The 27,157-nt window shown below is 43.6% G+C and overlaps 1 protein-coding gene across 1 annotated transcript in view; it reads right to left on the bottom strand.

Annotated features, from left to right (window-relative positions):
• Positions 1-2,297: 2,297 nt before the first annotated feature.
• MCOLN2 (mucolipin TRP cation channel 2) overlaps positions 2,298-27,157 on the bottom strand; it is a 46,218-nt gene continuing 21,358 nt past the window's right edge. Inside the window, exons 6-13 of the mRNA XM_040232429.1 lie at positions 26,949-27,048; positions 20,865-20,977; positions 19,503-19,652; positions 18,009-18,110; positions 17,773-17,895; positions 7,330-7,536; positions 5,416-5,537; positions 2,298-3,062 (exon numbers count right to left, since the gene is read on the bottom strand). Of these exons, the coding sequence (XP_040088363.1) occupies positions 3,026-3,062; positions 5,416-5,537; positions 7,330-7,536; positions 17,773-17,895; positions 18,009-18,110; positions 19,503-19,652; positions 20,865-20,977; positions 26,949-27,048 (954 nt within the window). The 3' untranslated portion in view covers positions 2,298-3,025. The remainder of the gene's footprint in view (positions 3,063-5,415; positions 5,538-7,329; positions 7,537-17,772; positions 17,896-18,008; positions 18,111-19,502; positions 19,653-20,864; positions 20,978-26,948; positions 27,049-27,157) is intronic.

Raw genomic sequence — 27,157 nt, 5'->3', positions numbered from 1 at the left:
AAGGGGTGGGTCAGGCATCCCTCCCACGATTGTTACAATGTGAGGAGCCTTCAGCAGGGGCTGAAGGAAGGAAAACCTTCCTAAAAGGTTTTTAGGAAAATCTTTTCCTGAAGACCCTTTCTCGCCTTTTCACATTTGTTACATCAGATCACCAATAGCTGATTTGCACTGCACACCTTCTGACAAATCTGGTTAAGGCAGTGGGCTCCTAGCTGAGGATGGGTACAGGGTCAGGGGAGGGGTCTCAGGGTGAAGCACTGAGGATTTGTGACACTTGTGTGCCTCGGGGACCTTTATCCACCCATCCTACTGACAGCTTTGCCCCGAGGGCAGGGCTTTTAGGCTGTTGAGGTCCACAGGCTCCTCCACAACTGCTTGAGCTTTAGACACTGAATTGATCTTTGCCTCCAGGACAAAGATAGATGTGGGTATCTACTCACTTAGAGGCCTAATAAAGTCACCAAAACTGTGTGGTGAGGTCCCTTCAAAGTAAGGATCTTCCTGGCTTGCCCAGGTGATAGATTTGTACATATGTAGACCACACAAGAAAAGCTTTTGGAAGATCTAATATTCACGGAGCACTTATAAGTTAAGCCCAGTTTCACTCACTTTACATTTGACTCATTTAATCCCTGCAATCCCCACTTTACAGATGAAGAAACCAAGGCTGGTGTGACCTGTCCAAGGATACTCAGATGATGGTAGGAGGACAGGCACCCTGGCAAACTAAATGGCTTAACATCTTCACTCCCTCATGATCCCATGGAACCTACTTATTAATACAAATGGGGCAGAAAATAAAAACTAAGAATGGCTCAGGTTTCAATATTCAACATCAGGCTTCGCATGAACTACCTGACTTAAATGCCAATCCCACAGTTTGTTGAAGTTTCATCACTTAGAAGCTGGAAGTAACTTGCCCAGGCACCAAAGTACAGGGTAAGCTGGGATTTTAGCTGTCTAGACATGGTATGAACCCATGATGAAAGTGTGGGTGCATGGAGAGAGAAGTGAGGGGACCAGAAAAGTCCTGGGAGGGGCTTGGATGGGGAGGAGCCGGAGACAACGAGGGAGAGTCCTGTAATGAAAGTCCTACTTAATTAAAATCTTACTCTTCACCAGTAACTTTAAAATAATAGTTGACCCCTAAGATAGTTCAGGTATGAACTAAATCTATGCATGAAGTGATCTTAATCACAAGTCATTATCATAAATATTTATTAATTCCAAAAAATTAGCCCCTCTATCTTCCTTCACTGCTTTTAAGAAAGTGAGCAATCCCTTTTGAAGACCAGATAGTAAGTTGATTGAGGTGCGATCTGAATTTTTCACTAGGTAGATGTTAAGAAACAGTACATTTTAAAAAAATTAGTAGTAGTTCAATGAAGTGAAAGTCACCCATGACCTTTTCTTACCAACCCAAGTCAATAGGCCTAAGAATGTTACATCAGGCTTTGAGGAAATCGCTGCAAGCCAGGGAGGTATGTTCTGTAAGAACTGGGATCCCATAATGAAACCAAGAGGCAGAAAGAATGAGTCTCCTAACTTTCACAGTGAACTCTCCAAGTGGAAGCCTAGGAAAGCAAAGAAAATGGTTTGTCCCAGATATGTCTATTAGCAGAGTTATAAGAAAATATTGTTCAATAAAATCCAAATAGATAATAGAGTTGTCAAGGTGACAATTGTTTAAAATCTTTAAAAAGAGAGAAAACAGTGTTTCCACAGACACAGGGTAACCTTGAAAAAAGATTTTTCTTCCTGAAAGTGTTTTGTTCAGCTGGAGGGAAAAGAAATAAAAGGAAACATGAAAGCCAATGAAAGAAAACCATGAACATGGAGACCATCATTAATCTTCAATTCAAATTGTATAAAAGGCATTAATAGCAATTCTATTCAGAGATAAATGATGTACTGGGGGTATATTCGGGGTGAATAAGTGAGCTAATTGCACACTGATTCTGCATGGGGATGACCCTAGAAACACGGGTTAAATAGTCTTTAATTTAAAACTTGAATGTAACAACATTTTTTTTTTGTAAGTAAAGAAGTTTATAACTAAAATGATAAGTTTAGCAAAGTATTTTGTGTATAGACCTCAGTTGTGTCTGACTCTTTGTGACCCCATGGACTGTAGCCTGCCAGGCTCCTATGTCCATGGAATTCTCCAGGCAAGGATACTGGAGTGGGTAGCTGTTCCCTTCTCCAGAGGATCTTCCCAACCCAGGGATCGAACCCGGGTCTCTCACATTGCAGATTCTTTACTGTCTGAGCCACCAGGGAAGCCCAATAGTTCCATATGTTATGATAAAAATAAATTTATTTTGGAAAAAAATACCACCTCCCTTGCTTGACAAGGGTAAATTCCCACCACAGTGGAGTTCAGGTGTTAAAATGAGTGACCACTGCTGTAGTATATAATGACCACATGTCCTGGGTGTACAGTCAACAAGGAGCACAAGCTACGAGGTGTCCAAATGACTTTGTTTCCAATTCTTTCCACTGACTTTACCAACAGTTTCTTCAGATCATTCTGAGAAGACCATAGGAAAACATAGGCCAAGAAACATGGCTTAATAGTTCTCCAGCGTTGAGTTTCTAAGTTGGTATTGCAACCAATTTCTGTCTTGTGCAGACCATGGATTAATAAATGTCTTCTAACCCAAGAATCACTTTTAAGACAAACCCATATTTGATGATAAACTCACATCTTCAAATACATGGCTTTAAATACCATTGTTTTACACACTCTGAAATATGACATCATAATTTAAAACACCAAGACAGAATTTCACTGTCACAGCTCTATGACACTAATGCCCAGGAGGTGACTGTGGTCTATTCTTCATCATTCAAGTTTATAAAAAGGAACTTTGGAACTTCAGTTCTGTTCAGCCAGCTGGCAGTCAGTCCTCTTTCCCCATCCACAATCGGTATTTTTGGAAGTGCTGGTCCAAGCCATCTGGGGCCCTCTACACTGTCATTCAGTATGGAGACCTGAAACTTGATCATCGTCAGCAGGAGGATTTTAGTTAATAAGTATCAAATGGTCATCACTTCTATTCCTGTAACAGAAAGGGGGAGAAGTAGAGAAAAGAGAGCAAAAACTTAAAAACTCTTTGAGATGGAACAGGAATACATGCTCTATCATGTAGGCATATATAAGTTACTGACATGCTGAATGCAACATATAAGTGGAAGAAAACTTAAGGACAATTTACATTAATTGGGGTTTGACTAGATGCTTCTGGCAGTTTTGAGGAGCTGTCCACCCTCCATCTCCATGGCTAGAACTGCAGATTTTCCTCCTTCACTATGGTAGAGATGGGGAAAGATTAACTGCATCTTCTCAAACCAGCACACCCCTCCAGAGAACCAGACCAGAAGCATACCTCCTCATAGAACCAGAAGAGGATGCAGAGGCTACTTGTTCCACCCTGATGATACCACAGAGGGACCCAGAGGCTTAGGAAAGGTCATGGGACACATTCAGTAATTGGAAGAATCCAAAATGAAAACCCAAGTGTTCTGACCATCAGGCTAGAGGCTCTGTCAATTATTCAAGAGAGAATGAGTCTGTGGTGGTTGCTGGGCTGCTTGGTTGAAGAAGAGCAACCTGGCCATTCTCTGAAGGAGGCAGAGCTGTGATACTTGGGTTGCATGTTATGGACACTGGAGCAGGGCCCAGACACCAACACTTGTGATGCCTTTATGGCTCTTCTCCAACATGTACTCTCCAGTCATAAAATGAGTCCTAGACTCAGAATTAAGTCACCTTCCTCAATTTTATTTCATTCTTAAGTTTCCAGCTGTTAAACACATCCAAGTGTATTTAATTTTCAATGATTTCAAAACCATCAGTTGTTCCAAGGCTTCAGTACAACCCATTTCCTTCATTAGATTCATGACCTTCATTGTTTCTGTGTAGGGTCCAGCCAGATCCCCCTGGATTCCAGGCTTTGATCTGATTATTCAGCTAAAACCGATCAAGCTGACCTCACCCATGGCCATCTTTGGTAACGGCCACTTCTGTTTCTATTTTTGATCTCCTCTTTTTTCAAAACTTTCAACTTCCTGTTCTTCACTTAGTTTCCTTTGGTTGACCCTCCTGTTCTACTAATTCTCTCATTGCTCACTATGAGCAGACTCTTCTTCACACCAGACACACCTTCTCCACAAGACTTAGTTCATCTTAGGGAAAACTGCCTGCTGATGTTGCTGTGTTCTCACCAGCCAGACTCAATCTTATCAATCAGTCCTGCAGTTCATTTTTTAAATCTTTCACTTGTTTCATATTGCACGAGAAATCATCTAACAACCCTCTGGGGCTTTTTCTGGTACAAACCAAGGTCCAAAAATCAAGCACCAAAAGCCTATCCATTACTGTCCAGTGTTCACAACTATTTTACATTCTGAGATGATTTTTTTAAATTTATGGTTAACTACAGATTAGAAAAGTAACTTTCTAATTAGAAAAGGTACCTTATGTAAGGTACCCCTTAGGAGGAATCTGCCTATTAAGAAAATTAATTTCCCTTTATCCCTGCTTCCATAGCAACACGTTAATGTTCTGAGAGGATAAAATGTGACTGTAGAAACTTAACTCTTCTCAGAAGATCTCATTTCATATTTACTAGACATTATTTAGAAGTGCTCCATCATACCATTTCAAATCCCAAGATGCAGTGCGAATTGATTAACGAAAAATACATCCTGTGATTTTAAGTAGTAATTATGTTCTTCCTCTTCCTCTTCCTTCAGGACTCTGGTTTAGCAAATGCTTCTCAAAAGATGAGAGTCAGGGATACTTCTAGCTACCAACCCCCATCCCTGACTTGAGATGAAAACAAACATGGGCACAGTTAAGATTATCCTCATGTGTCCCCAATTCTAGTCCCCAACCCACTGTGTGGAGGTTTTGCCACTGAGGTCCGGACTATGTAAGTGCCCCAATGAATGGTGAGCAAAGAGCCATTGATCAACTGATTTGTGTTTGCAGCCAAGGACACACAGAGCCCCTCTCAAGCAGATTTTCTGCTCTGCTCAAGGAAGGTTACTTGTACCACCAATTGTGAAAAGGGGAAAACATCCTGGAGCTACACCTGTAAATGAAGGATTCTGACCTCTTCCTGTGGCCAGCCCACCCTCTTGACTTCAGGGACATAGTTCATGCCTTCTCATAACAGGCTTTAACATTCCCAAGAGATTCCAACCGTGTCATGTACCTTTGTACCTTGTTTTATAAGAAACAATAGATTTCTAAAGCCAAGTGCAGTGGGAGGAAAGAAAGGAGGGCTGCATTGTTTCCTCCAATCAGCTGATTTCTGAGTGCAGCGTTTGCCCTGGGAGGACTCTTTGTTAAGGCAACAGAGCATCCCATCCTGGGAGCATGGAGACCTGACTCGACACAATACTGACCTCCTCAGACAGCAGATGCTGGACAGGAAGGCTGGTGACTCTTCCTGACACTTCTCTTTGCTACTACACTCCTTCAGGAATTCCTGAAGATCCGTGGCAGGAAACCCATTCTGTTGGTATTTCTTTAAAAAGTACACAGTGTGGTTACCTTCTTTATACAGTATGAGAAATTGCTCCCTTGTCAACGAACAAAACCCACATCTGCTAAAATAAAATTCTCCCACGTTGCAAGCTCGGATCTAAGAAATGGTATTAACAATAATCAATCAATCTCTGGGTCCCTTGAAAGGCAAGACAAGGGAACAGAGAGCTATTCGGAGGAAAACTCCAGAAACCAAGCCTTAGTGAGGAAGGGTTGTTGTTGTTATTGTTTAGTCGCTAAAGCCGTGCCTGACTCTTGCAACCCCATGGACTGCAGCCCACCAGACTCTCTGTCTCTGGGGTTTCCCAGGCAAGAAAACTAGAGTGGGTTGCCATTTCTTTCTCCAGGAGATCTTTCCGACCCAGGGATCTAAACCCCGTCTCCTGCACTGGCAGGCTGATTCTTTACCATTGAGCCACCAAGGAAGCCTAGAGGCATGTTAATTAAAGGAGTGAAGGAAATAGCAGTCTAAAGCTTTCATGTTCACTGCAAGCTCAGGAGAAACCTCCCCTTTCCCACACTGCCCATGTGGAGTTGGGCTGGGAAGTTTTATGGAAGCTGGTCGCTTAGTGAGGTAGAAGGCAGTAGGTTCCTCCAAACAGACACAGAGACTCTGAGAGACCCCTCCCCTCATGTTCAGTGAGATCATCCACCAGGTCACCAAGGCTTGACACCCTCAGAGGGACACTGCCACATCCAAAGACAGCACCCACACTGAGCAGGCCTGGCTCCTCTCCCCACGGCCAGCCCCGCTGCAGCCAACCACCCATTCCTACAGGAACATCTGTCTCCTTCTGCACAATATGCTCAGGAGTATCTCCAACAGACTGGCTTCTTCTGGGATAGTCTGAGAAGGTTCAAGAAGAGGACAACAACATAGGACATGGACATGGAATCCCTGCTTGCTCAGATCTAGCCCCAAACAGGGTGCTGGCTCCAAGCACGACCATCTGCAGTGGAGACACCACTGCCTGAGGCTACAGAACTTCCTTCATGCTACAGATCAATTAAATGGACCCAGTCTGAAAGGACACAGGGTCCCCTGGGTAGCTTAGGAAGGTAGGAAGCTAAACAGCCACAAAAGCCTTAGATTTTGTAACTTAAAGGAAACCTGCATCACACGAGTGGCATCCAGTGTTTGAGGTGTGCCCACTTGTGGACAGTTGTCAGGAAGATGGTCACCCTTTATCACTGAAACTTAGCACTCAAAGCTGAAGTTCCAGGACAGGCATGTATGCCTGTAAGCACTAAGATCCACAGCCCAGCTACCTGATTTACCAAACTCAGCCCATCCTTACAGGCGTCCCCTGTGGCTCAGTGGTAAAGAATCTGCCTGCAGTGCAGGAGACGGGGGTTCGATCCCTGGGTCGGGAAGATCTACTGAAGGAGGGTATGACAGCCCACTCCTGTATTCTTGCCTGGAGAATCCCATGGACAGAGAAGCCTGGCAGGTTACAGTCCATAGGGTCACTTAGAGTCAGACACAACTGAAGAGACTTAGCAGACAGACAGGCCCATCTTTACCCATTTCCTTTCTCTTTCCCACTATACCTCCAAACCAGTCCACCCCAATCTGGGCACCAAGAACAGTGACCTAAATGCATATTTAAAATGAACCTGCAGCATCTAAAAAGTTTCTTTCCTACAAAATCTCAAAAATCTAAGTAAAACTATAGTATTTTAAGTAAGTAAAAAACTATAGTATTTTCCTATGTTCCAATCTATACAAAATTTGCAATAGTTTTTGGTAGGAAATAACGATGAGTGCTTACCTTAATGGTGTCATAAGAGTCTGTAATAATTGCAATGAAAAGGCTGAGAATCATGTATATGAAAAGGCTGATGAAGGAATATAAATACAGGCGACTGAACAGCCACACCAAGTGGCTCTTCTGCTGGATGTGAGCAAAGGTCGCATACATGTCATCACCATTGACCAGAGAAAACAGACACTCAGCAACCGTGTTCAGATTTTCAAACTGTGGAGGGGAGACCAAAAGTAGTCAGAGATATGCTAGCGAGGAAGTAGAGAAGTATCAGGTAAGCTGGTTTCACTGAAGACATTGTTGCTGCCATTGTACACTCAGCAACCGTGTTCAGATTTTCAAACTGTGGAGGCGAGACCAAAAGTAGACTGAGATATGCTGGCCGACAAGTAGAGAAGTATCTAGTTAGCTGGTTTCGCTGAAGACATTGTTGCTGCTTGTTATTACGATTAACATTCACTTTAGGGCACCTGGAATACCATGCATTGCAAATTGTTACTCAAAACTCTCCTCTACATTCACAAAGATAATTTGACACCTCTCTCAGTTTTTTTCCTTTGCACTCTTTATGTTGTTGTTTTTCAGGTGCTAAGTCATGTTTGACTCTTTGCAGCCCCATGGACTGTAGCACCCAGACTCCCCTGTCCTCTGTCTCTCAGAGTTTGCTCAAACTCATGTCCATTGAGTCAATAATGCCATCCAACCATCTCATCCTCTGTCACCCCCTCCTCTTCCTGCCTTCAGTCTTTCCCAGCATCAGGGTCTTTTCCAATGACTTTTTATATATTTGTGGTCAAGTCACCTGACAATTTTGGATCCGATTTTTCTTTCTTTTCTACTTAGCATAGTCTTGTATTATTCATACCCAGAGAACATTTGTTGGAAATGTCAACTGTAACTATTTCCCTTTCACTGGACATCCTAATCATGTTTGCTATTGTAGAGAACAACGCAAGGCACATTTCTCGGCGCTGAGTTTTTTCCTATTATTAGGTCTCAGTATTAACTTTTTTCTTTTGGCCATGTGTGGTCTTCACTGTTGCACTGGCCTTTCTCTAGTTGCAGTGAGCAAGGGCTGTACTCTAGTTGCGATGTGCAGGCTTCTCATTGAGGCGGCTCCTCTCTTGCGGAGCGGGGGCCCCTCTCACTGTGGAGCGGGGGCCCCTCTCACTGTGGAGCGGGGGCCCCTCTCACTGTGGAGCGGGGGCCCCTCTCACTGTGGAGCGGGGGCCCCTCTCACTGTGGAGCGGGGGCTCCTCTCACTGTGGAGCGGAGGCTCCTCTCTTATGGAGCGGGGGGCCCTCTCTTGTGGAGCGGGGGCTCAGCAGTTGTGGCGCATGTGCTTAGTTGCTCTGCAGCAGGTGATGTCTTCCCAGATGAGGGATCGAACCAGTGTCTCCTGCATTGGCAGGCAGATTCTTCATCACTGAGCCACCAGCGAAGCCCACGATTAAGGCTAAAATCTGCTGAACTGCTTTCTCAAAGAACTGCAGAGCACCAGCAAAGGCAGAAGGACCAGAGACAGAGGCTCAAGAAAATTCGTTTCTTTGTAGCCTTTCCAACCATGGATTCAGGTAATTTTCAAGCCTTAAAAGCTAAAGATTACCGGAGGTGGGAAAGTGCATTAGGATGAATGATGATGGTGTGTCTTCTGAGGGCTCCCCAGCTAACAGTGGACTGGCCACTGCCAAGAAACTTAACACCTGTGGCAGAGCTGGGTGGGCTGTCTAGGGAAAGTGGCCCTCAGAAGTCAGGCCTGAAAGCCGAGGTGCTCATCAGTGAGAGGAGGAAGAGAAACCTGCTCAGTGAATATGGGGGGAATAGGTGCGCAGCCGAAGGAGTGGTTGGAGAGTGAGTGTGTGCTGTGCTCACAGAGCCTTGTCTGGGCTTCTAAATATTTCAGACTAATCCCACCTTCCCTGGAGAAGAGTGAAAACTTGGACAGAAGAGGGATAGGATCTGCTCTCTGTTTCCGTGGCACGTGAAGATCTCCTAGAGTGAGACAAGCTCAGGGGCCAGGGTGCCAGTCAGACTGAGTGCAGGGGCCCAGGACTGCAAGGAATCCAGAGGAAAGGGGGGAGAAAGTAAGCCCAGGAGGCTGAGGGAGGAACCTCTGTTCCAGACAAGGCCAATTTAAGAGGCAGCGACAGGAGGTAGTTAGCAAGAGGCTGACAGAACACCTGAAGCCCTGGGGGCAGAGCTGAGCAGGGGCTGGTGTGGAATGCCCCAGGAAGCTCACAGCCCCCGCCTGGCTTACGGCGCCATATCCACAGAAAGTAAACAGCAAGTGCTTAATGAATGAAGTCTCTGAGGTCAGAGGGTTAAACATTAGATAAGTGTGAAAAGTTTCTATGTGAAGAATGATGACTTAATAGGTAAAAGGTGACACAGTTTTCAGAAATGCAGATACAACAGGTTGCTGCAAAGCTGTAACAGAACCTCTTCTGTCCTTAGCAGGAGGAGGGGCCAGTACATCCATCAAGTCAGCATGTGTGGCTATGGGGACAAGTCCCTGTGAATGTCTCTGGGACATTTCCAGTTGGGAGCTGTTATCAATATGGATTCACAGGCAACATAATAATAGCTCCCACCACCTGAACCCAGAAAACGGGCTTCCCTTCCAAATTTCTCTATCTCTTTCTGCCATTCCAGCCTCCAACCAGAAAGAGATTACTCCAAAATAATCAACTGCTTAAACCTATGTGTTGTTTATATGTGAAATCTAAAATACAACACAAAACAAACCTATTTATGGAATAGAAACAGACTCACTGACACAGAGAACAGATTTGTGGTTGCTAAGAGGAGGGGGCTGGAGGAGGGCTGGAGTGGAAGGCTGGGGTTAGCAGGTGTAAGCAATTATATATAGAATGGATAAACAACAAAGTCCACTATATAGCACAGGGAACCTCGATAAACCACAATGGAAAAGAACATTTAAAGAAAGAATCTATATATATGTGTAACAATCATGTTGCTGTACAGCAGAAATTAACTAACAGCGTAAATCAACTATACTTCAGTTAAAAAGAAAAGCAGTGTGTTGAATGAATTTATTTTCCCTGCTCTACTAGCTAATAAGGTTTGTCTGTTTGTATGGTGTTTCTCTAACCCACTCTTTCTACCCGCCTCTGATGTCACACTTAAAGATTTATTACAGAAAACTCCAGGGAAGTCTTCCTCACTCCAACCTCTTCAGCCTCCAGTCCAAGCTGCAGTAAAATCTAAACTTCAAAGAACATAGCCTTCAGATCGTTTCTCTTGCTTAACAATAATGCAAAGTCTGGAGGCAAAGTGAAAATCCAAACCAAGAACCCTGGAGTAACTCATCTGGTACATCTATCATTGTCTCTGTCCAGTGAAGCCAGTGTTGAAGGGCTATTTCAGTCTCACATCAAGACAGACTGCCCTGGCAGCTCTAGTTTGTTCCCTACATCAGTAAGAACCACAGAAGAAACTACTGGTTGGTCTTCTAATTGTTGTCTGCACATTTCTCTGTACCCCAACCAGCTAGCAAACTCCCAGTCCATGACAGATTCACGGGGTAAATTCTGTAACCAAAGGAGAGCATACAGACATACCCCAAATAAGAATCATGCCCATGGCTTTGCTACATCAGCAACAACTCTGAAGACCTGGACTAAAGTCACTCTCCACGGAGACCTGGAGGGAACATCCATTGGAGCAAATCACTTATTAATATGCAGATAATTTAATAATAAGACAGGCAGTTCCCAGAGTAACTAGTTCCCACCCCACCACTAGCCTTAAGACAATGTGGCTCAAGTTGGTTTCTATGAACATCAATTACAACTCTGATGGCACCATTAATAATCCATATTTCTCGGGACTTCCCTGGTGGCACAGTGGTTTAGAATCCACCTGCCAGTGCAGGGAACATGGGTTTGATCCCTGCTCCAGGAAGACTCCACATGCCAAGGAGCAACTAACCATGTGGGCAACCACTGAAGCCCATGTGCCCTAGAGCCCTCACAAGGCAACAAGAGACACCACCACAATGAGAAGCCCGAGCATCGCAACCAAGAGCAGACCCCACTCACTACAGCTAAAGAAAGTCCATGGAAAGCAATGAAGGCCCAGCACAACCAAACATTAATTAAAAATTTTTTAAATCCATAATTCTCAGTTTCTCTTGGAAACTGGCCAATTCCTTTCTTTAGTGTCAAGAACCTCCAGCAGTTTGTGTTTCAAGTTCCAGAACTGCGAGTTGGTGGGCACAGTGCAAACTCATCCCTTAGTTTCCTGTGCAGTTACTTAGAGTCAATTTGGACATAATATGCATCTCAGCATTAACGTTATTTCTCTCCCTCTTCTCTGGGCACGTGAGATTTATTTTAACCCACCAAAGAGTTAAACAGAGACCTAATAAGGTAAGTAAATGGTACATACTCTACCATTTCATACCATAAGAACTAGCTGTGAGCTAGTTTCAGTGGCCAGACTGCAAGGAGATCCAACCAGTCCTTTCTGAAGGAGATCAACCCTGGGATTTCTTTGGAAGGAATGACACTAAAGCTGAAGCTCCAGTACTTTGGCCACCTCATGCGAAAAGTTGACTCATTGGAAAAGACCCTGATGCTGGGAGGGATTGGGGGCAGGAGGAGAAGGGGACGACAGAGGATGAGATGGCTGGATGGCTTCACTGACTTGATGGACGTGAGTCTGAGTGAACTCTGGGAGATGGTGATGGACAGGGAGGCCTGGCATGCTGCGGTACATGGGGTCGCAAAGAGTCGGACACGACTGAGCGACTGAACTGAACTGAACTGAATGTGGAAAACAGTATGGAGGGTCTTTAAAAAACTAGAGTTACCATTTGATACAGAAACCCACTCCTGGGCATATATCCAGAGAAAACTCTAATTCAAAAAGATACGTGCAAAAAAGAAAAAAAAAAGATATGTGCATTCCAATGTTTGTAGCATTTACAACAGCCAAAACATGGAACATGGAAGCAACTCAAATGTCTTCAACAGATGAATGGATAAAGAAGATATATATATATGTATGTGTATATATATATATATATAAAATGGAATATTATTCAGCCATAAAAAGATGAAATAATGCCATTTCCAGAAACATGGATGGACATAGAGATTATCATGATAAGTAAGTTGGACAGAGAAAGACATATCACATGACATCACTTACATGTGGATTCCACTTACATGGGGAACCTAAAATACAATATAAATGATCTTTTTACAAAACAGAAATAGACTCATAGACATAGAAAATAAACTTATGGTTACCAAAGGGAAAAGGGGAGGAGGATAAATTAGGAAATTCAAATTAACAGATACACACTACTATATATAAATCAGATAAACAAGTAGGACCTACTTTATAGCGTAGGGAACTGTATTCAATATATTGTGATAACCTACGATGGAAAAGAATCTGAAAAAGAATATATATATGTGTGTGTGTGTGTATAACTGAATCACTTTGCTGTACACTTGAAACACTGTAAATCAATTATGTTGTTTAGTTGCTAAGTTGTGTCCAACTCTTTTATGAGTCCATGGACTGTAACTCGCCAGGCTCCTCTTTCCGTGGGATTTCCCAGGCAAGAATACTGGAATGGGTTGCCATTTCCTTCTCCAAATCAACCATACTTCAATTTAAAAAAAAAAATAGAGGTTAAAACAATACCCAAGGTAAAGAGAAATAAGGTCCTAACGTGCTTCCAGGCTACAGATGCATCCCTGAGAAATTGCTTTGGTTCTTACATATCCCCAGAAAGCAGGTACTGCTGTCTCTGTTCCTTGTCATTCAGCAAACTTGCTGAATATTGTGGTACCATGTTCTTTGGACCACACTCAACATGAGGAATGCAAAGAGCAATAATCCATGGTCCCTATCCTCTAAAAATTTGGGCTAGAAGAATCTGGCAGTGTTGGGGGCACAGTAGATGTTGAGTAAATAGCAAATGGATATCTTCATAAAGAGTCTCCACAGGCTCCAGGCTACCACAGTGAAAACCCAAGCATTTGTTCCACAAATGATCATTGTTCAATTGAGCCAAAAAGAACTTTCATGTGAATGAAAGCACAATTTGCAATGGCTTATGTCAGAGACTGACATAAAAATTTGCTTCAGGAGTTGGTGCTAAGAGTCTCATGTGGCATTCACATAAAATGTTTTAACGAGCTAATAGTTGTTTTGAGTAAGAGAGGTGCTTGGATAAAACCGGAGGCCTTGAGAGCAAGAAGGTGTAACTCTGGTGCCACTAAAATTTTACCAATGGCGTCAGCCAAGACCAGTGATTTTTCAATGCTTTGTCTTTTCATTTGCAAAATGGGGACAATAAATGCAAGACTGTGGTATATTCCTCAGAAAGTACTCTGGCAATGCCAAAGCCACATTACAGTTATGTTCTTCCAGTACTCATCTTGAATTATTAAACAGCAACAGGCTCCAGCCCACTATGCTCACACATTTTGAAAGGGCATTGTGCCAATGTCCATTAGTGCTGGAGTAAACGTTGGCAGGACACTTGTTATTTTTATTCTCTTTCAGTTGAACCATTGAAATCTGATGTCTAACAGGAAAGCCAGAAGCTAAAATGTGGGATTCCTGCTGCCAGACAAGCATCAGGGTGAAATTCTAGTTTTTGTGATACCTTCTCTTTAGAGTTTTTTGTTTGTTTAAAGAGCGATTGAGCTTCTACAGGCAAGCTAGCTGTGATTCTAGAAATTCTAGAAAATGCTCACTATGGTGCCGTCCAGCTTTCAGGCAATACTTGAAGGTCTTCTGATTCAACAGATAGTGACTGACTGGCAGAACCTGACATTTTTGACCATTTAGATTGGTTTGGAGAGAGATGTGCAGGGGGAGTAAACAATTCTAACTTTAGACTCAAAGAAGAAGTAATATGGAGAAGAAAAAACAGAAGTCCAGAACCAAAGTGAAGGTTTTCTCTAACTATTGAGCAGTGCATCCGCTGAATTAACTCAACTCTGTGTTTTCCAAATAGATCAGCTTGATTAGGAACGGGAGATAGAAGCCACAAACAGACCTGCTGCACAACCCCAGAGATATAGTTCTTATCTCTCTACTCGTCCAGGGGAGAAGCGAGAGACTGGCGTTAACTAAGAGACGTAAGTCAAGAGGTGAAACATCCAGTATGGCCACCGCCAGCTCCGGGTGACTATGGAACATCTGATGAATAGCCAGTCCAGGCTGAGGTGTGCTGACAGGACAAAATGCCCACCAGATCTCAAAGACTCGGTGCCTAAAAAAGGAATGCAAAATACCTCAACGTTTTATATTGAATACAGGTTGAAGTCATATTTGAAATATATTGGATTAAATAAAATGCATAATTAAAGTCAATTTCATCCATTTCTCTAAAAAAATGTTTAACGTGGCTACTAGAACAATTTTAAAAGTACAGACATGGCTCTCATTTCTAGCTCTCATATTTTTCTTGGATAGTGCTGATCCCGTGGACTCTTTGAAAGGACAGAACTGAAGATATGAAAATACAGTTAAGACTCACAAAGCAAAAGAACACCATTTTTCACAAGGTAACCTTGACACATATTGAAAGAAATAAGAATGATGACTCGGCTTTCCTGTCATGGTTGATCCACTCTTGAGTCAGACTAAATGCTCTTTTGTAATGATTTGTTTTAGGTAATGCCAAGAAAAGAAAAGAAGAAAAGCCTTCAGCTTATTGGTCAAACGACGTGTATTCAGGTAAAGGTGAGCTGGGTGTGAATCCTATCTCAGCCATTCACTAACTATTCAACCCCAGGAATCTAATTTATTAAGATCCTTCTTTTCTGTCAAAAGATAATAATATTTCCCACAGGGTTAATGGGAGGGCTAACAGAGCAAGGGAGGTAAAGAACATGGGCACTTTATCTATTTAGCACATAGCACTTGAGAATGGTAGCTAGTTTGGTAAAATTAAAGCAACATTTCTGAACATCTTCCCAAACAATGATGGGATAGGGAAGATGTGTGCCTGATTCTTTGCAACCCCATGGACTGTAACCTGCCAGGCTCCTCTGTCCATGGGGATTCTCCAGGCAAGAATACTGGAGTGGGTTGCCATCATACCCTTCTCCAGGGGATCTTCCAGACCCAGGGGGCGACCCCACGTCTCTTAAGTCTCCTGCATTGGCAGGCGAGTTCTTTACTGCTAGTGCCACCAGGGAAGGTAGCGAACCATTAATGGCCACAGGACCACTGGATAAATTCACTGGACGTGGAAGAGCAGTATTTATTCCACATGGTGCAACACTGCCCTCTCGTGACAAAAATGTGGCAAAGCATTTGGACCACGAGGCAAGAAAGGAAGAAAAATGTTAATTTTCCTGGGCACTAAGACAATAAATTCTCCAGATCAGAGAGATCATACCAAAGAACAGTTTTTACTGATGAGTCACCTTTAAATCAGTGGGCTAGAACTGGAAGAGCAGTAAGATGATCAAGATTTGCTAATAATCCAGAGATGCTCACTTTGCTGACTATACAGTTTCTCAAATAGGAAAATGGCAATTCTCTTTGGACAAATTAAATGTAATGCTTAAAGAGAAGAAAGTCTGGGTAGATTCCAAGTTACTAGGATTTATTTTAGTAGGAAAATACCAAAAGTTTGAGTTTTATGGATTGCTCAATTTCTGTGAAAAGTTTATAAACCAGATTTGATCATGGTTTTTTTTAATGCAACTATCAAGGTCAAAACTTAACGCTGAGCTGTATACCAGTGTCAATACAATCCTTTACATCTTTACTTTTCTCCTTGTAGGACACCTAAGTCAAGATGACTGTACCCTAGGCTGTTGACAAAATTAAATGAAAGAGAAGAGAGAAATGCTTAGCATTGCCTCAAGCGTTAGCTGCTATTATTTTTATTTTTCTTGTTCCTATTGTCCCAATTGCCAAAGGCCCGTGGGGGGAAAAAAACTATAAGATGCAATCATTGCTTTTACTTTTTTGGTTTGAAAACAAAGCCTACCAAATTTCATTTCCTGCTATATCTTTGAATCAAATTTATCATTTTAAAACAAGAACATCTGGAGAAGGAAATGGCAACCCACTCCAGTACTCTGGCCTGGGATATCCCATGGACAGAGGAGCCTGGTGGGCTACAGTCCATGGGGTCGCAAAAAGTTGACACAACTGAGTGAGCATCCAGTCATTTTTAAGGGGAGGAAACAGTCTCAGGAAAGTTGAGATGCTTGCCAAAGGCCCCAGAGCTTTTGACAGCAGAGAAAGAACTATGGCTGAGGATTCCCAGATCCCAGGCTTCTTGATCCTGGCCTCTCTCACCAGCTATGCGTGTAGAAAACTAGAATCTAAAATATGCCCGAGAACTTCCCTCGTGGCTTGGTGTTAAAGAATCCACCTGCCAATGCAAGAGATGTGAGTTCCATCCCTGGTCCGGCAAGATCCCAACGTGCATTGGAGCAGCTAAGCTCCTGGGCCACAGCTGCTGAGCCTGTGCTCTGGAGCCTGGGAGCTGCAACTCCTGAGCCCAGGTGCTGCAAGAACTGAAGCCCGAGCATCCTGGACCCCGTGCTTGGCCACGAGAAGCCACCACAGTGAGAAGCCCACACGCCACAGCTAGAGAGAAGGCCCTGCTCACTGCAACTAGAGAGAAGCCTGCACAGCACTGAAGACCCTGCATGGCCGCAAATAAATAAATCATTTAAAAAGGAAAACAAGAGCATCTGAACATAACTTTGTTGTCCCTGAAATGATGATACTGACTGCAGCCCAGTAATAGCTGAGAATTCAGATAGTAAACTTTAATAAGGCAGTAAGATGATGCTGAAATCAAAACCCCCTGCAAAGGCAAGATGCGTTATCTTTCTAATCATAACTAACATGGTCATTCCAGGCAGTCTTTATCCTCCTCCATCAAAACTGTAACTCTTTGAGTTAGAAGGATTTTGAAATGCTTTTCCTTACTTAATTTTTGCTTTTATTATAGTGATCTTATGTACAAACACTTCTTATGTGGTGTCCAGCTGGGTTCACATGTGACCCCTTAAGCCAGACCCAGACAACCATGAAATAAATGTGCTCTCCGGTTTCCTGCAGTTCCTGTTTCAATATCCTAAAGTCACGTCAACATCCAGGAAAGGGAAAGAAAAGGAAAACTAACCAACAAAACAATAAACAATAAAGATATGTGTTCACTGATGTCAAGTGTATGTGCTGGAGAAAAGTGGGATGAAGCTCAATGCTAGAAACCCACTTTTTAAAAAAACTTTTTACTTAATTTTTTTTTTTTTTGGCCATGCTGTGCAGCACTGTGGGATCTTAGTTCCCTGACCAGGGATGCAACCCGAGCCCCCTGAATTGGAAGTGTGGAGTTGTAACCACTGGGCTGCCAGGGAAGTCCTGAAACCCACTCTTAAGGGCCCCAGGTGCCTCGTGTGCAGGAGGAAGAATTGGGCTACACACCTTGTTGTGATACGGTCCTAAGACAATCCAGCCACAGAAGGTGTAACCCAAATAGATCATACCAGCACATGCGCAGAAGCGAAGAACTTTTGGCAATGAGGCTTGCATTGTTAAAATGAGCACCTGAAAGAAAACAAACACAAAACGGCAGAATGGGAGTTATTAAAAAGTAGCTAATAGATCCCGAAGAAATGGACCTGAATCCCAGTGGTGCCGCCCAGGGCCCACATCCTTACATTATACGCTTGGAAGTAACCCAAGTATCGGATGACGCCAACCCAGACAAAGAGTGTAGACGTTCCAAGCAAAATGCTGCACAGATTGTAGTTCGTGAGATTCTAGGAAATGAAAAAACAGACGTATTAGTAAAATATTCTATTCCACTCAGCTCAGGAACCTCACTTGAAACTGACTGGAAAAGAATGGTCTGCCTGCCTCTCTACAGTGATTCTAAGAGCTTTTAAACTGAAGAAGAAAATAATAAGAGTGCACAATTCCAAATGTGTTTCTCATTTCCTTTTAGTAATACAATTTGTTGAACTAAATCTTTGTTCAAACAATACTCTGAACTAGAGACTGCATTTACCACTGACTTAGGCATTAAAGCACATAAACTAATGATATTTGCTAAATATCAAACAATACTTTCCAGCTATTAACACTTTTAAACGAAAGCCCCAGCGTGATCTGCTAACTGTTCCTGCTCTCAAGGACTTCCAGGTCTAACTGAAGAGACACGTGCACAAACACAATTCTAATATAATGTGCCACGTGCAGTGAGAGCCACAAGCCGGACTTGTTACATAGGGCTCCCGTGGGCGTGACCCCAGAGTGGTGCCAGCCTGGTGCACAGGCTGCGAGAGCCTTGCAAGTCAACAGAGGCTGAACCAGGGCCTCAGGCTGGGAGCCCACAAGACAGGCCAGAGAAAGCCAGGGTGGGAGAGGGAAGGAGAGCTGGACGATGAGGACCCCAGAGACCACACTGGAAAAAGGCCACTTCATCACAAAGGGGGTCTCTGAGGCAGAAAGGATTGTCCCTGCAAGACAGACACCAGAAAGATGACTCTGGCGGCTGTGTGATGGGTCCAAGGGCTACAAGGCTGAAGGCAAAGCAACAATGAGGAGACGGCTGTGGTGGGAGGAGGAGCTGCAACAATGAGAAGATCTAGACCAGACAGGAGGACGCCTGGAGGAGTGGAGCAGTTGCCATGGACGAGAGAGGTTAGAGGTCAGGAGAGAAGGCTGGTAAGATTCGCTAACTCAAGGCAGGGCCTGGAGGGGAGGAGTCAAGACCTGGGAGACGAAATCTCCCAAGGGCCAGGCAACCAGAGGCACTCAAATCATCCTCAAATAAAACCTCTATCCTTCAGAACCCCCATCAGTCATGGGTGAACACCCCTGGCTCACCGTGTGATTGGATCAAGGGTCAGAGGCTGCTTTTTGCAACTTAAAAAAAATAAATAAAGCCTGACCAAGCAATCAATCCTCTCACACTTCAATTCTTATTCTGAAGATGCTGCCGAGTTCCCGAGAGGACATTCATGGGAATATCACCTTCCACAGAACATCCACCTCCTCATTTTCCGCTCATAAAAAACCAGGTCAAAGGAGGCTTCAGTTTTATGGATGTGAGAAAAGAGAAAACGTGAGAATCACTGCATATCTTAAGAGTATGTGAGACCACCCAAAAGAATAGAAAGAACAAAAGATTTAAAATGGGTTGCCCTCACCTTGGCTTTAATTTCCATTTTTAACACGGATCCACTTATTGTCAGGAGGTCGCTGATAATCACCAGGATATACCATTGGTTGATAAACTCCCTCTGGTCGGCATTACACACGTGTCGCTTGTACTTCTCCAGGAAGAACTTTAGGAATCTCTGCAACAAAAAAAAAGAAAAAAAAAAGAAGAAGAAGAAGAAGAAGAAGCATTTCTAACAAACTGAACTGGCCTCTGGAAGGAAAAAAGGGCAGAACAGAGCTCTTGCATGTCCAATGGCATGACACTGCCTTTTCCAAGGTGACGGATTCTTACTTGGAGGGTACAGATCAGAGCCCACACCCTCCCCCGCCATCTAGCCCAGCTGGAGATGAGCATGCCAGTGACCTGAGTGACTCCAACACCCAATGCCGTGCTCTCCCTCCAACAGACTCTTGTTGAAATAGCTAACAGAGTCCATTCTAAGCGCTTTACATATTCTCAACACATTCAACCAGACAACAACCCTACGAACTAGGCACATGGACCCTTCCTTCCAGAGGAAAGAATGGAGACACAGGGCAGCCAAGCCAGGACTTGAGTCCAGGCGGTCCAGCTCCTGGGTGTGGGCTCCCAGCGCGCCCCACTCTCGTGCAGAACCCAGCCCCTGACACTGGATTCAGAATATCAAGGGACTTGGGGTGGGGGTGGGTGGGTAAGAGAACTGGGTATTTACAAAATAAATTGACACAGGTCAAGAAGTAAAAAATAGAATGAGGACCATTTTATTGCTCCACGTGTGGTATTCTGATGACTTCCTACTTCCACTGACCCTAGTCTGTTTATACACATGCCACACACTGGGACAAAATTTGTGCTAGAGTATACGGTCACAAGAGTCCTAAGGGTAAAAAGGCAAAAGGAACCTCAGGGGAGAATTTAAAAACTATTTTTAAAAATAGGATAAAGTATTTTATGCATCATTATAACCCATTTACCATGCCTTCCTGTCAAAATGAACTCTGATCTGAAGACAAAAGATGAAACCCACACATGCTATTACCCTGTTCTTAAGATCACTCTTGAATTTAAAAGGGTCTCATTTATTCTAGAAACATTCAAAATCTTAGGAAGTTCACTGCTGTGCATCTGTGCTTATTAGCTCAAGTTGAAGCAGGATAATTGTCTGATTCTCCCTGACATGCCAGGAGCTTGGACTCACTCTCTACACCCCAGGTTGATTAATGCCCTGTTGGAGGACAATCACTCAAGGGAATTTAATTCAGTCAAGGCCCCAGGTAGGGCAGGATAACCCTTCGTCAAGGCCCCACTGTTTGGACAAGCTGAAGGCGGAGGTCTGGAAGGGAGGGAGAATATTCCAACACACATTTACCTTTCGTAATCTCAGCGCAAGAACAATGGATCTTGTGCACAGGATAAGAGATGCCAAGCAAATCACAATGACAAATGCATCAAACACCAGGACATACTGAGTGTTTTTCTGAACTGAGAAACAAAAACAGAATTCAAATGTCAAACACACCTTACTTGGGAATAATTTCCAAACAAAATGGCACCTGGAAAATAAGATCAAATGATAAATGCTTCAACATCAGAAACAAATTACACAGCATTCATGCAGAGGTTCACAAACAAGGCAATCATTCCCTGATGTCGAATTACACATTTAAAAACATATGAATTCTTAACAGATATACTAAAATGTATTTATAAATATTTACTGTAGAGTAGAATTCAATAGAAGGTGGTCCGTTTGGACCCTATTCTAAAGAGGCAAAACTACTGACATACTCTTGAGTTCTCTCACACAAAAATCAAAAACATAAGTTCTCCATTAATGAAGGAACAAACATTTTAAAGGGCTTCCCTAAGTTGTGAAGATCCCCTTGGAGGAGGGCATGGCAATCCACTTCAGTATTCTTGCCTGGAGAATCCCCATGGACAGAAGGCTACGGTCCATGGGGTCACAGAGAGTCAGACATGACTGAGCAACCAGCTAAGCACGGCACAAACATTTTAAAATCCACCAAAAATCCCCATTTCTGCTTCTCAATCTTACTCTGCACTTTCCCAGCAAAGAGTGCCAATTCAATAAGCTCTTCTTATGTGTGGGGAGAACAACCACTTGGAATGAAAGTACAGAGAGTAGCAATCAGATTTGTGTCTCTATTGTTTTGGAGTATAGTTGCTTCACAAAGTGTACAGCAAAGTGAATCAGCTGTGCATATGTATACATCCCTTTTTGTTTAAAGATTTCCTTCACATTTAGTCACCACAGAGCATTGAGATTTGGATCCTGGAACACACAGTAGCACAGGGAATGTACTAAAGGAAGGCCAAACTGTAAGCTTAGCTTCTCTCAGACTTCGCGGTGTTGTCCCAAATCCCCACGATGCCTCTCATCACTGGCAGCTTGCTGGTCTCTCCCAGCCCCCACCTCCTCCGCCCTGAGGCCACTCCAGTCTTCCTTCTTCCCTGCTCCTGCCAGGGGCTCTGGCTTCGCGCACTCTCTCTCCCCCTCTCCCTCTCTCTCCGCAGGGACGTTGCACCTCTGCCTGGAACAGCACCCTCCCCATCACACAAGGGGATTATTCAGCCTTGAGTATTTTCCTCCTCAGAACAGAATCCCCTAAATTCTCATCCCTATTAACCCTTCCCTCCAAATCCTATCATAGCCCTGTCCACAGGTATACACACCTATAGCTTCATTTATTCCCCTTTGCTTGATGGTCACTGAACTTGTTGCATATTCTAAGACAGCACAGCAAGGCACACAGACACAGTATAAAATGAAAAAGGACAATCTCTGGAGCCTGAGACCTGGCTCTGAATCTCGACTCTGCACTTGGAAGTTGTGGAGTCTTGGGGAAGTTGCCTCCGTTTCCTCATCCAAAACAATGGGTACAATGAAAAAAAAAAACCTATTTTATAGGGCTATCATGAGAATCGAGTAAGTTCATATATGAAAGCACCTAGAACTGCCCCATACACGTAATAACAAACAGAGCAGTTACTATACCATTAGATGTTCATCTTCCCCACTACATGATTGGTTCTGGGAAGCAGGGATTGGCTATATGTTGTTCAACACTACAAAGCCTGTGCTTAGCATAATGCTTCAGCATGCTTACAGATAAGTACAGTGACCCCAGCAGAACATAAGAAGACTACGATAATCTAAGTTGGAATTTGTGAAGGTTTGAGCAACGTCAGAGGAAGAGAAGACACAGAAGGATAAGGCAGAAAGTAGCAAGAGATGAAAAAGAGAGATTCAATGGGACTTAGGGAGTAAGGAAGGACTGATCAAGAATGACCTCTTTTCTGTCTTGGGTCCACTGGCTCAGTCTGGACATTCATGACAAGAGAGGATGACTTGGTGGCGACTGAAACCGTGGGTTTCAGCCAATCAGAGGTGACAGACAGGAATGCAGACTAGGAAGGATGAGGGATTCAGGCAGCAGGGTGGCAACGTCTGGGAATTAAGAGAGGAGACACACTCAGGAACCAGATGGAGAAAGGCCAGGGAAGCAGGAAGCAGGACTGGGGACAGGCAACCTTCAGGAATGTCTGAAGTCAGGGTGCTCCACAGAGACCTCTGCAGAGAAGGCATTGAAGAGGAAGACGGGAGTGTGTCCGCAGATTTAGAGATAATAATGGCGTGAGCAATCTCGGCACGTGTCTGAGAGCAGCTCATCTAGTGGGTTACGTGTGTGGCCAGCTAGTAAATATCACTGAGCGAGTGGTCCAGCCTTGCTCAGCTTCGGGTGCCTTGGGTACCACATGGGAGCATAGCTGTACCAGTTTCATGCACTGTTAGGAAATCAGGCAAACGATCCCTATCAAGTGCTTCTTAGTGCCTCACATGGAGTGTTTACCTCCCTCTTTAGCATTTTCCACTTCACAAGTTTAAGCTATCTCAAGATCCTATCTAATAGGTAGGTAAGAACGCAACCTGACCAAAATCCAAGACCACCGGTTTTGTTTTTTTGGATCCATGAATAAGGCAGAGAGAATAGGAGCAGTTCTTGGAAAGATGGGGCTGAAATCTTTAAAAAATGCAAGCACAGCACCTAGTACCTTCTTTTCTGACCTATAACAAGAATAAAATCTCTAAGACTGCTTGAATGGGGCCTTATTTACAGTTAAGAAAACTGAGGCCTGGAACTAAGAAGATAAATCGTCCCTCATAACAGAGAAACAAGTATTGTATTTTTAAAGTTTGATTTATTGAGATTACTTTGACATGTTACAAAAAGTATTTTATAAACATCATGTGTGTGTTAGTAGCTTAGTCATATCCAGCTCTTTGCAACCACATGGACTGTAGCCCACCAGGCTCCTCTTTCCATGGAATTCTCCAGGCAAGAATACTGGAGTGAGTTTCTATTTCCTTCTCCAGGGGATCTTCCTGATCCAGGGATCCAACCCAGGTCTCCTGCATTGCAGTTAGATTCTTTACCATTTGAGCTACCAGGGAAGCCCAAACATCATAACTGCTTTCTTATTCTACTGACACTATGTTATTCCCACAAGAACAGTTCCCAAAACTGGGTTTGCAAAACTGTAGTCCAGAGAGTTGCTCTGGGAAACTGGTTAGGGAAATCTGACCCCACCATCCAGGCCTTCCAGGGCCCTGAGAAGTCCCCCACACACTACCACTGCCACCTCTGTGAGCCTGAGCAATGCTTCACACACTGAACCCCTTTCCCTGAGACATTCATTTACATCACCTATCGATGGGGAGTCCTGTCTGTCAGTACACATCCCTTCCAGCTCCCAGGCTCAAAAGGCTACATTTACAAAATCAAGTTAACATGAAGGTTAGTGATGTAGTGAGAATGGGTATTAGAAGTCATAAAAGGCAACTTTGAGTTTGTATGTGAAAATGGCCATCCTCTTTTTTTTTTTTTATATCCTCTTTTATTTCACCTTGAGATAGCAATTAACAACAAAGCTAGAGAAGTGTCAAGGGAAGTATATGGATGTGAACGAATCTCAGAATGTTTTGCAAATAGCACAAGGACCCCCCAAGATGTCACCCTTGCCTTTGTCCCCCTCCCCCAAAACCAGGGCAATCAATCAACCAGACAGCTTCCTACACAGAAGGAAAATAAATCCATTTTCTAAGCTGTTTTCCAAACTTCAGCTTTCTAAGACTTGTCACATTATTTTAAATTTGCTCTCTCCTGGTCATGGAATCTGGTTTTATAGGCTGTAGCTTTGTAAGAAGAATATGTAAATATTTCTAGCTGTGAGATTGTGTTTCTCCCCACTGGCCACAAGAGAGAGCTAGAGCTCCTCTCTTCTGAGTAAAGGCTCGGGGAAAACTTCCCAGTGTGGTCAGGGTGCCGGCGGGGAGGAAGGAAACCCGGGTCTGGCAAACCTGTTTAACTCATTTATTTGGTCAAACGACTATTCCAAACCACATTTCCTATACGACAAGGGTTAGCGTTGTTCACATAAAATAGTTGCAGCCTACACTTGGACTTGGAAAATTCACATCTGATCTGTGCCTTTCTGTACGGAGAATGCTGAGGAGTAGTAACCACTTTTTAACAGAAACTCAAAGTGTGTATTCTGATCAGAGGTTGAGCCAGCAAATGGAACTACAAAGCCAAAACTTCAGAATCATCAGCCCAGGTGGCATTAATGGTAAAGAACCCACCTGCCAATGCAGGAGACACAAGAGAGTGAGTTCAATCCCTCGGTGGGGAAGATCCCCCGGAGGAGGAAATGGTAACTCACTCCAGTATTCTTGCCTGGAAAAATTCCATGGACAGAGGAATGGTGGGCTACAATCCATGGGATCACAAAGAGTTAGACATGACTGAGCGCACGCGCGCGTGCACACACACACGCACACACATGTATTATATAGCTGAAAAGCCACAAAATTAGTCTAATTTAAAACTAATACAAAATAGCTTTTCTGGTAAGCGGCCTGAGGTGACCCCTAAAAATGGTGTGCTATTCACTCAACCCAGAAAACCCTACAAAATCATGCAAATCAAGAGGTTCAATCTTCGTGTTCACTTTAAGAACTCTCCTGACACTGCCCAGGCCATAAAGAGTATGCATTTCCGGAAAGGCACCAAGTACCTGAGGATGTCACTTTAAAGAAGCAACGTGTGGAGTTGGTAGGTGTGCACAGGCCAAACAGTGGGGCTGGACGCAGGGTCGGTGGCCCAAAAAGAGTGCTGAATTTTTACTACACATGCTCATAAATGCAGACAGTAATGCTGAACGTCAGGGCTTAGATGTAGATCCCTGGTCATTGAGCACATCCACGTGAACAAAGGTCCCAAGATGCGGCGCAGGACTTATAGAGCTCACGGTCTCGGATCAACCCTTACATGAGCTCTCCCTGCCATACTGAGATGATCCTTACTGAAAAAGAGCAGACTGTTCCTAAACCAGAAGAGGAGGTTGCGCAGAAGAAAAAGGTATCCCAGAAGAAACTGAAGAAACAAAAACTAATGGCCCGGGAATAAATGCTGCAAAAAATAAATGCAAATAAAAGTTAAATAAATAAAACTAATTCAAAATAGTCAGGAATCACAAGTATTTTACCTTTTATTTTGTTCTAAGATTTGGTCAAAGGCAGGTTCAGTTAAACAAAACTTGTAAATGAAAAAACACTGACCACCCATCGTTAACATCATCCAAACCCCTCGACGAGAAAGGGTCTCAGGAGCCCACTTTAGCCTGTGGATCAAGAAGCGTTTTATGAGTAATGACTGAGTAACCGACCCAGATTTGTACAGGCTGCTCTCTGGGCTCTGAAGGCCTCGATCCTGCTCCATTGCCACAGGCTCAGGGCAAATCAGATGTTTTCCCAGAAGTGTTGCTCTACGGTATGTCCTGCTCTGCCCGTCAAAATGAAGCTTTGCTGTTTTGACCACCACATCTTGTGCCTCCACCACTTACTCTGATCCAGGACAAGCTAGAGATTCTCTAAGCATGTCAGTGTCCCTCCCGAAGGTGATTTCTTTCTTTCCCGGGAGTGCTAGCAATGACTGTCTGCCAACTCTGGCTCTCGTGCTCACTTTACATAGTTATTCATTTACTACTCAACATCCTGGAAAGTAAGGACTATTGTCACTTTCACTTTTCAGAGAAAGACACTGAGACGTGGAGAGCCGAAGGAATTTGTCCAAGATCACAGGCACAGGAAATAGAAGCAAAACCCAAGCCCAGGCAGTCGGGCTCTAGAAACTGCTCCTAAATACTGGGCAACACAGCCTCTCCTACGAGGTCTATAATCCACATTTGCTGAACTGAACAAAAATGCAAAGCTTCAGAATATGCTTGACAGAAGCAAACATTCAAAGTGTGGTTTTCTGGAGCTCTTTCTTCTTATTATCATATAAGTAAACCCTTTATACACCCCAAATCCCCAAATGAAGTGTTAAAGATCATTCACAATCCACAATGGGCAAGCATGTAACATACTTACTCGATCCAGAGATTTTCAAGTCTTTACATTCCTCGATTTTGGCATCAATGTTAAAATAGATTTTGATTTTGCCACTGTGAGCTTTATTGTCAAAGATTATCTAGAGACACAAACAGATGAAGAGGTTACAACCCAGCAGAAAGTATGACACGTTAGATCAGTTCTGCTTAAAATATCAATGGCATCCAAACGGTGCGCTGATCCAAAAA

This window comes from Oryx dammah, unplaced genomic scaffold, assembly GCF_014754425.2.
Source record: "Oryx dammah isolate SB20612 unplaced genomic scaffold, SCBI_Odam_1.1 HiC_scaffold_28, whole genome shotgun sequence".
NCBI lineage: Eukaryota > Metazoa > Chordata > Mammalia > Artiodactyla > Bovidae > Oryx > Oryx dammah.
This window is presented reverse-complemented; position numbering and strand designations above follow the sequence as displayed.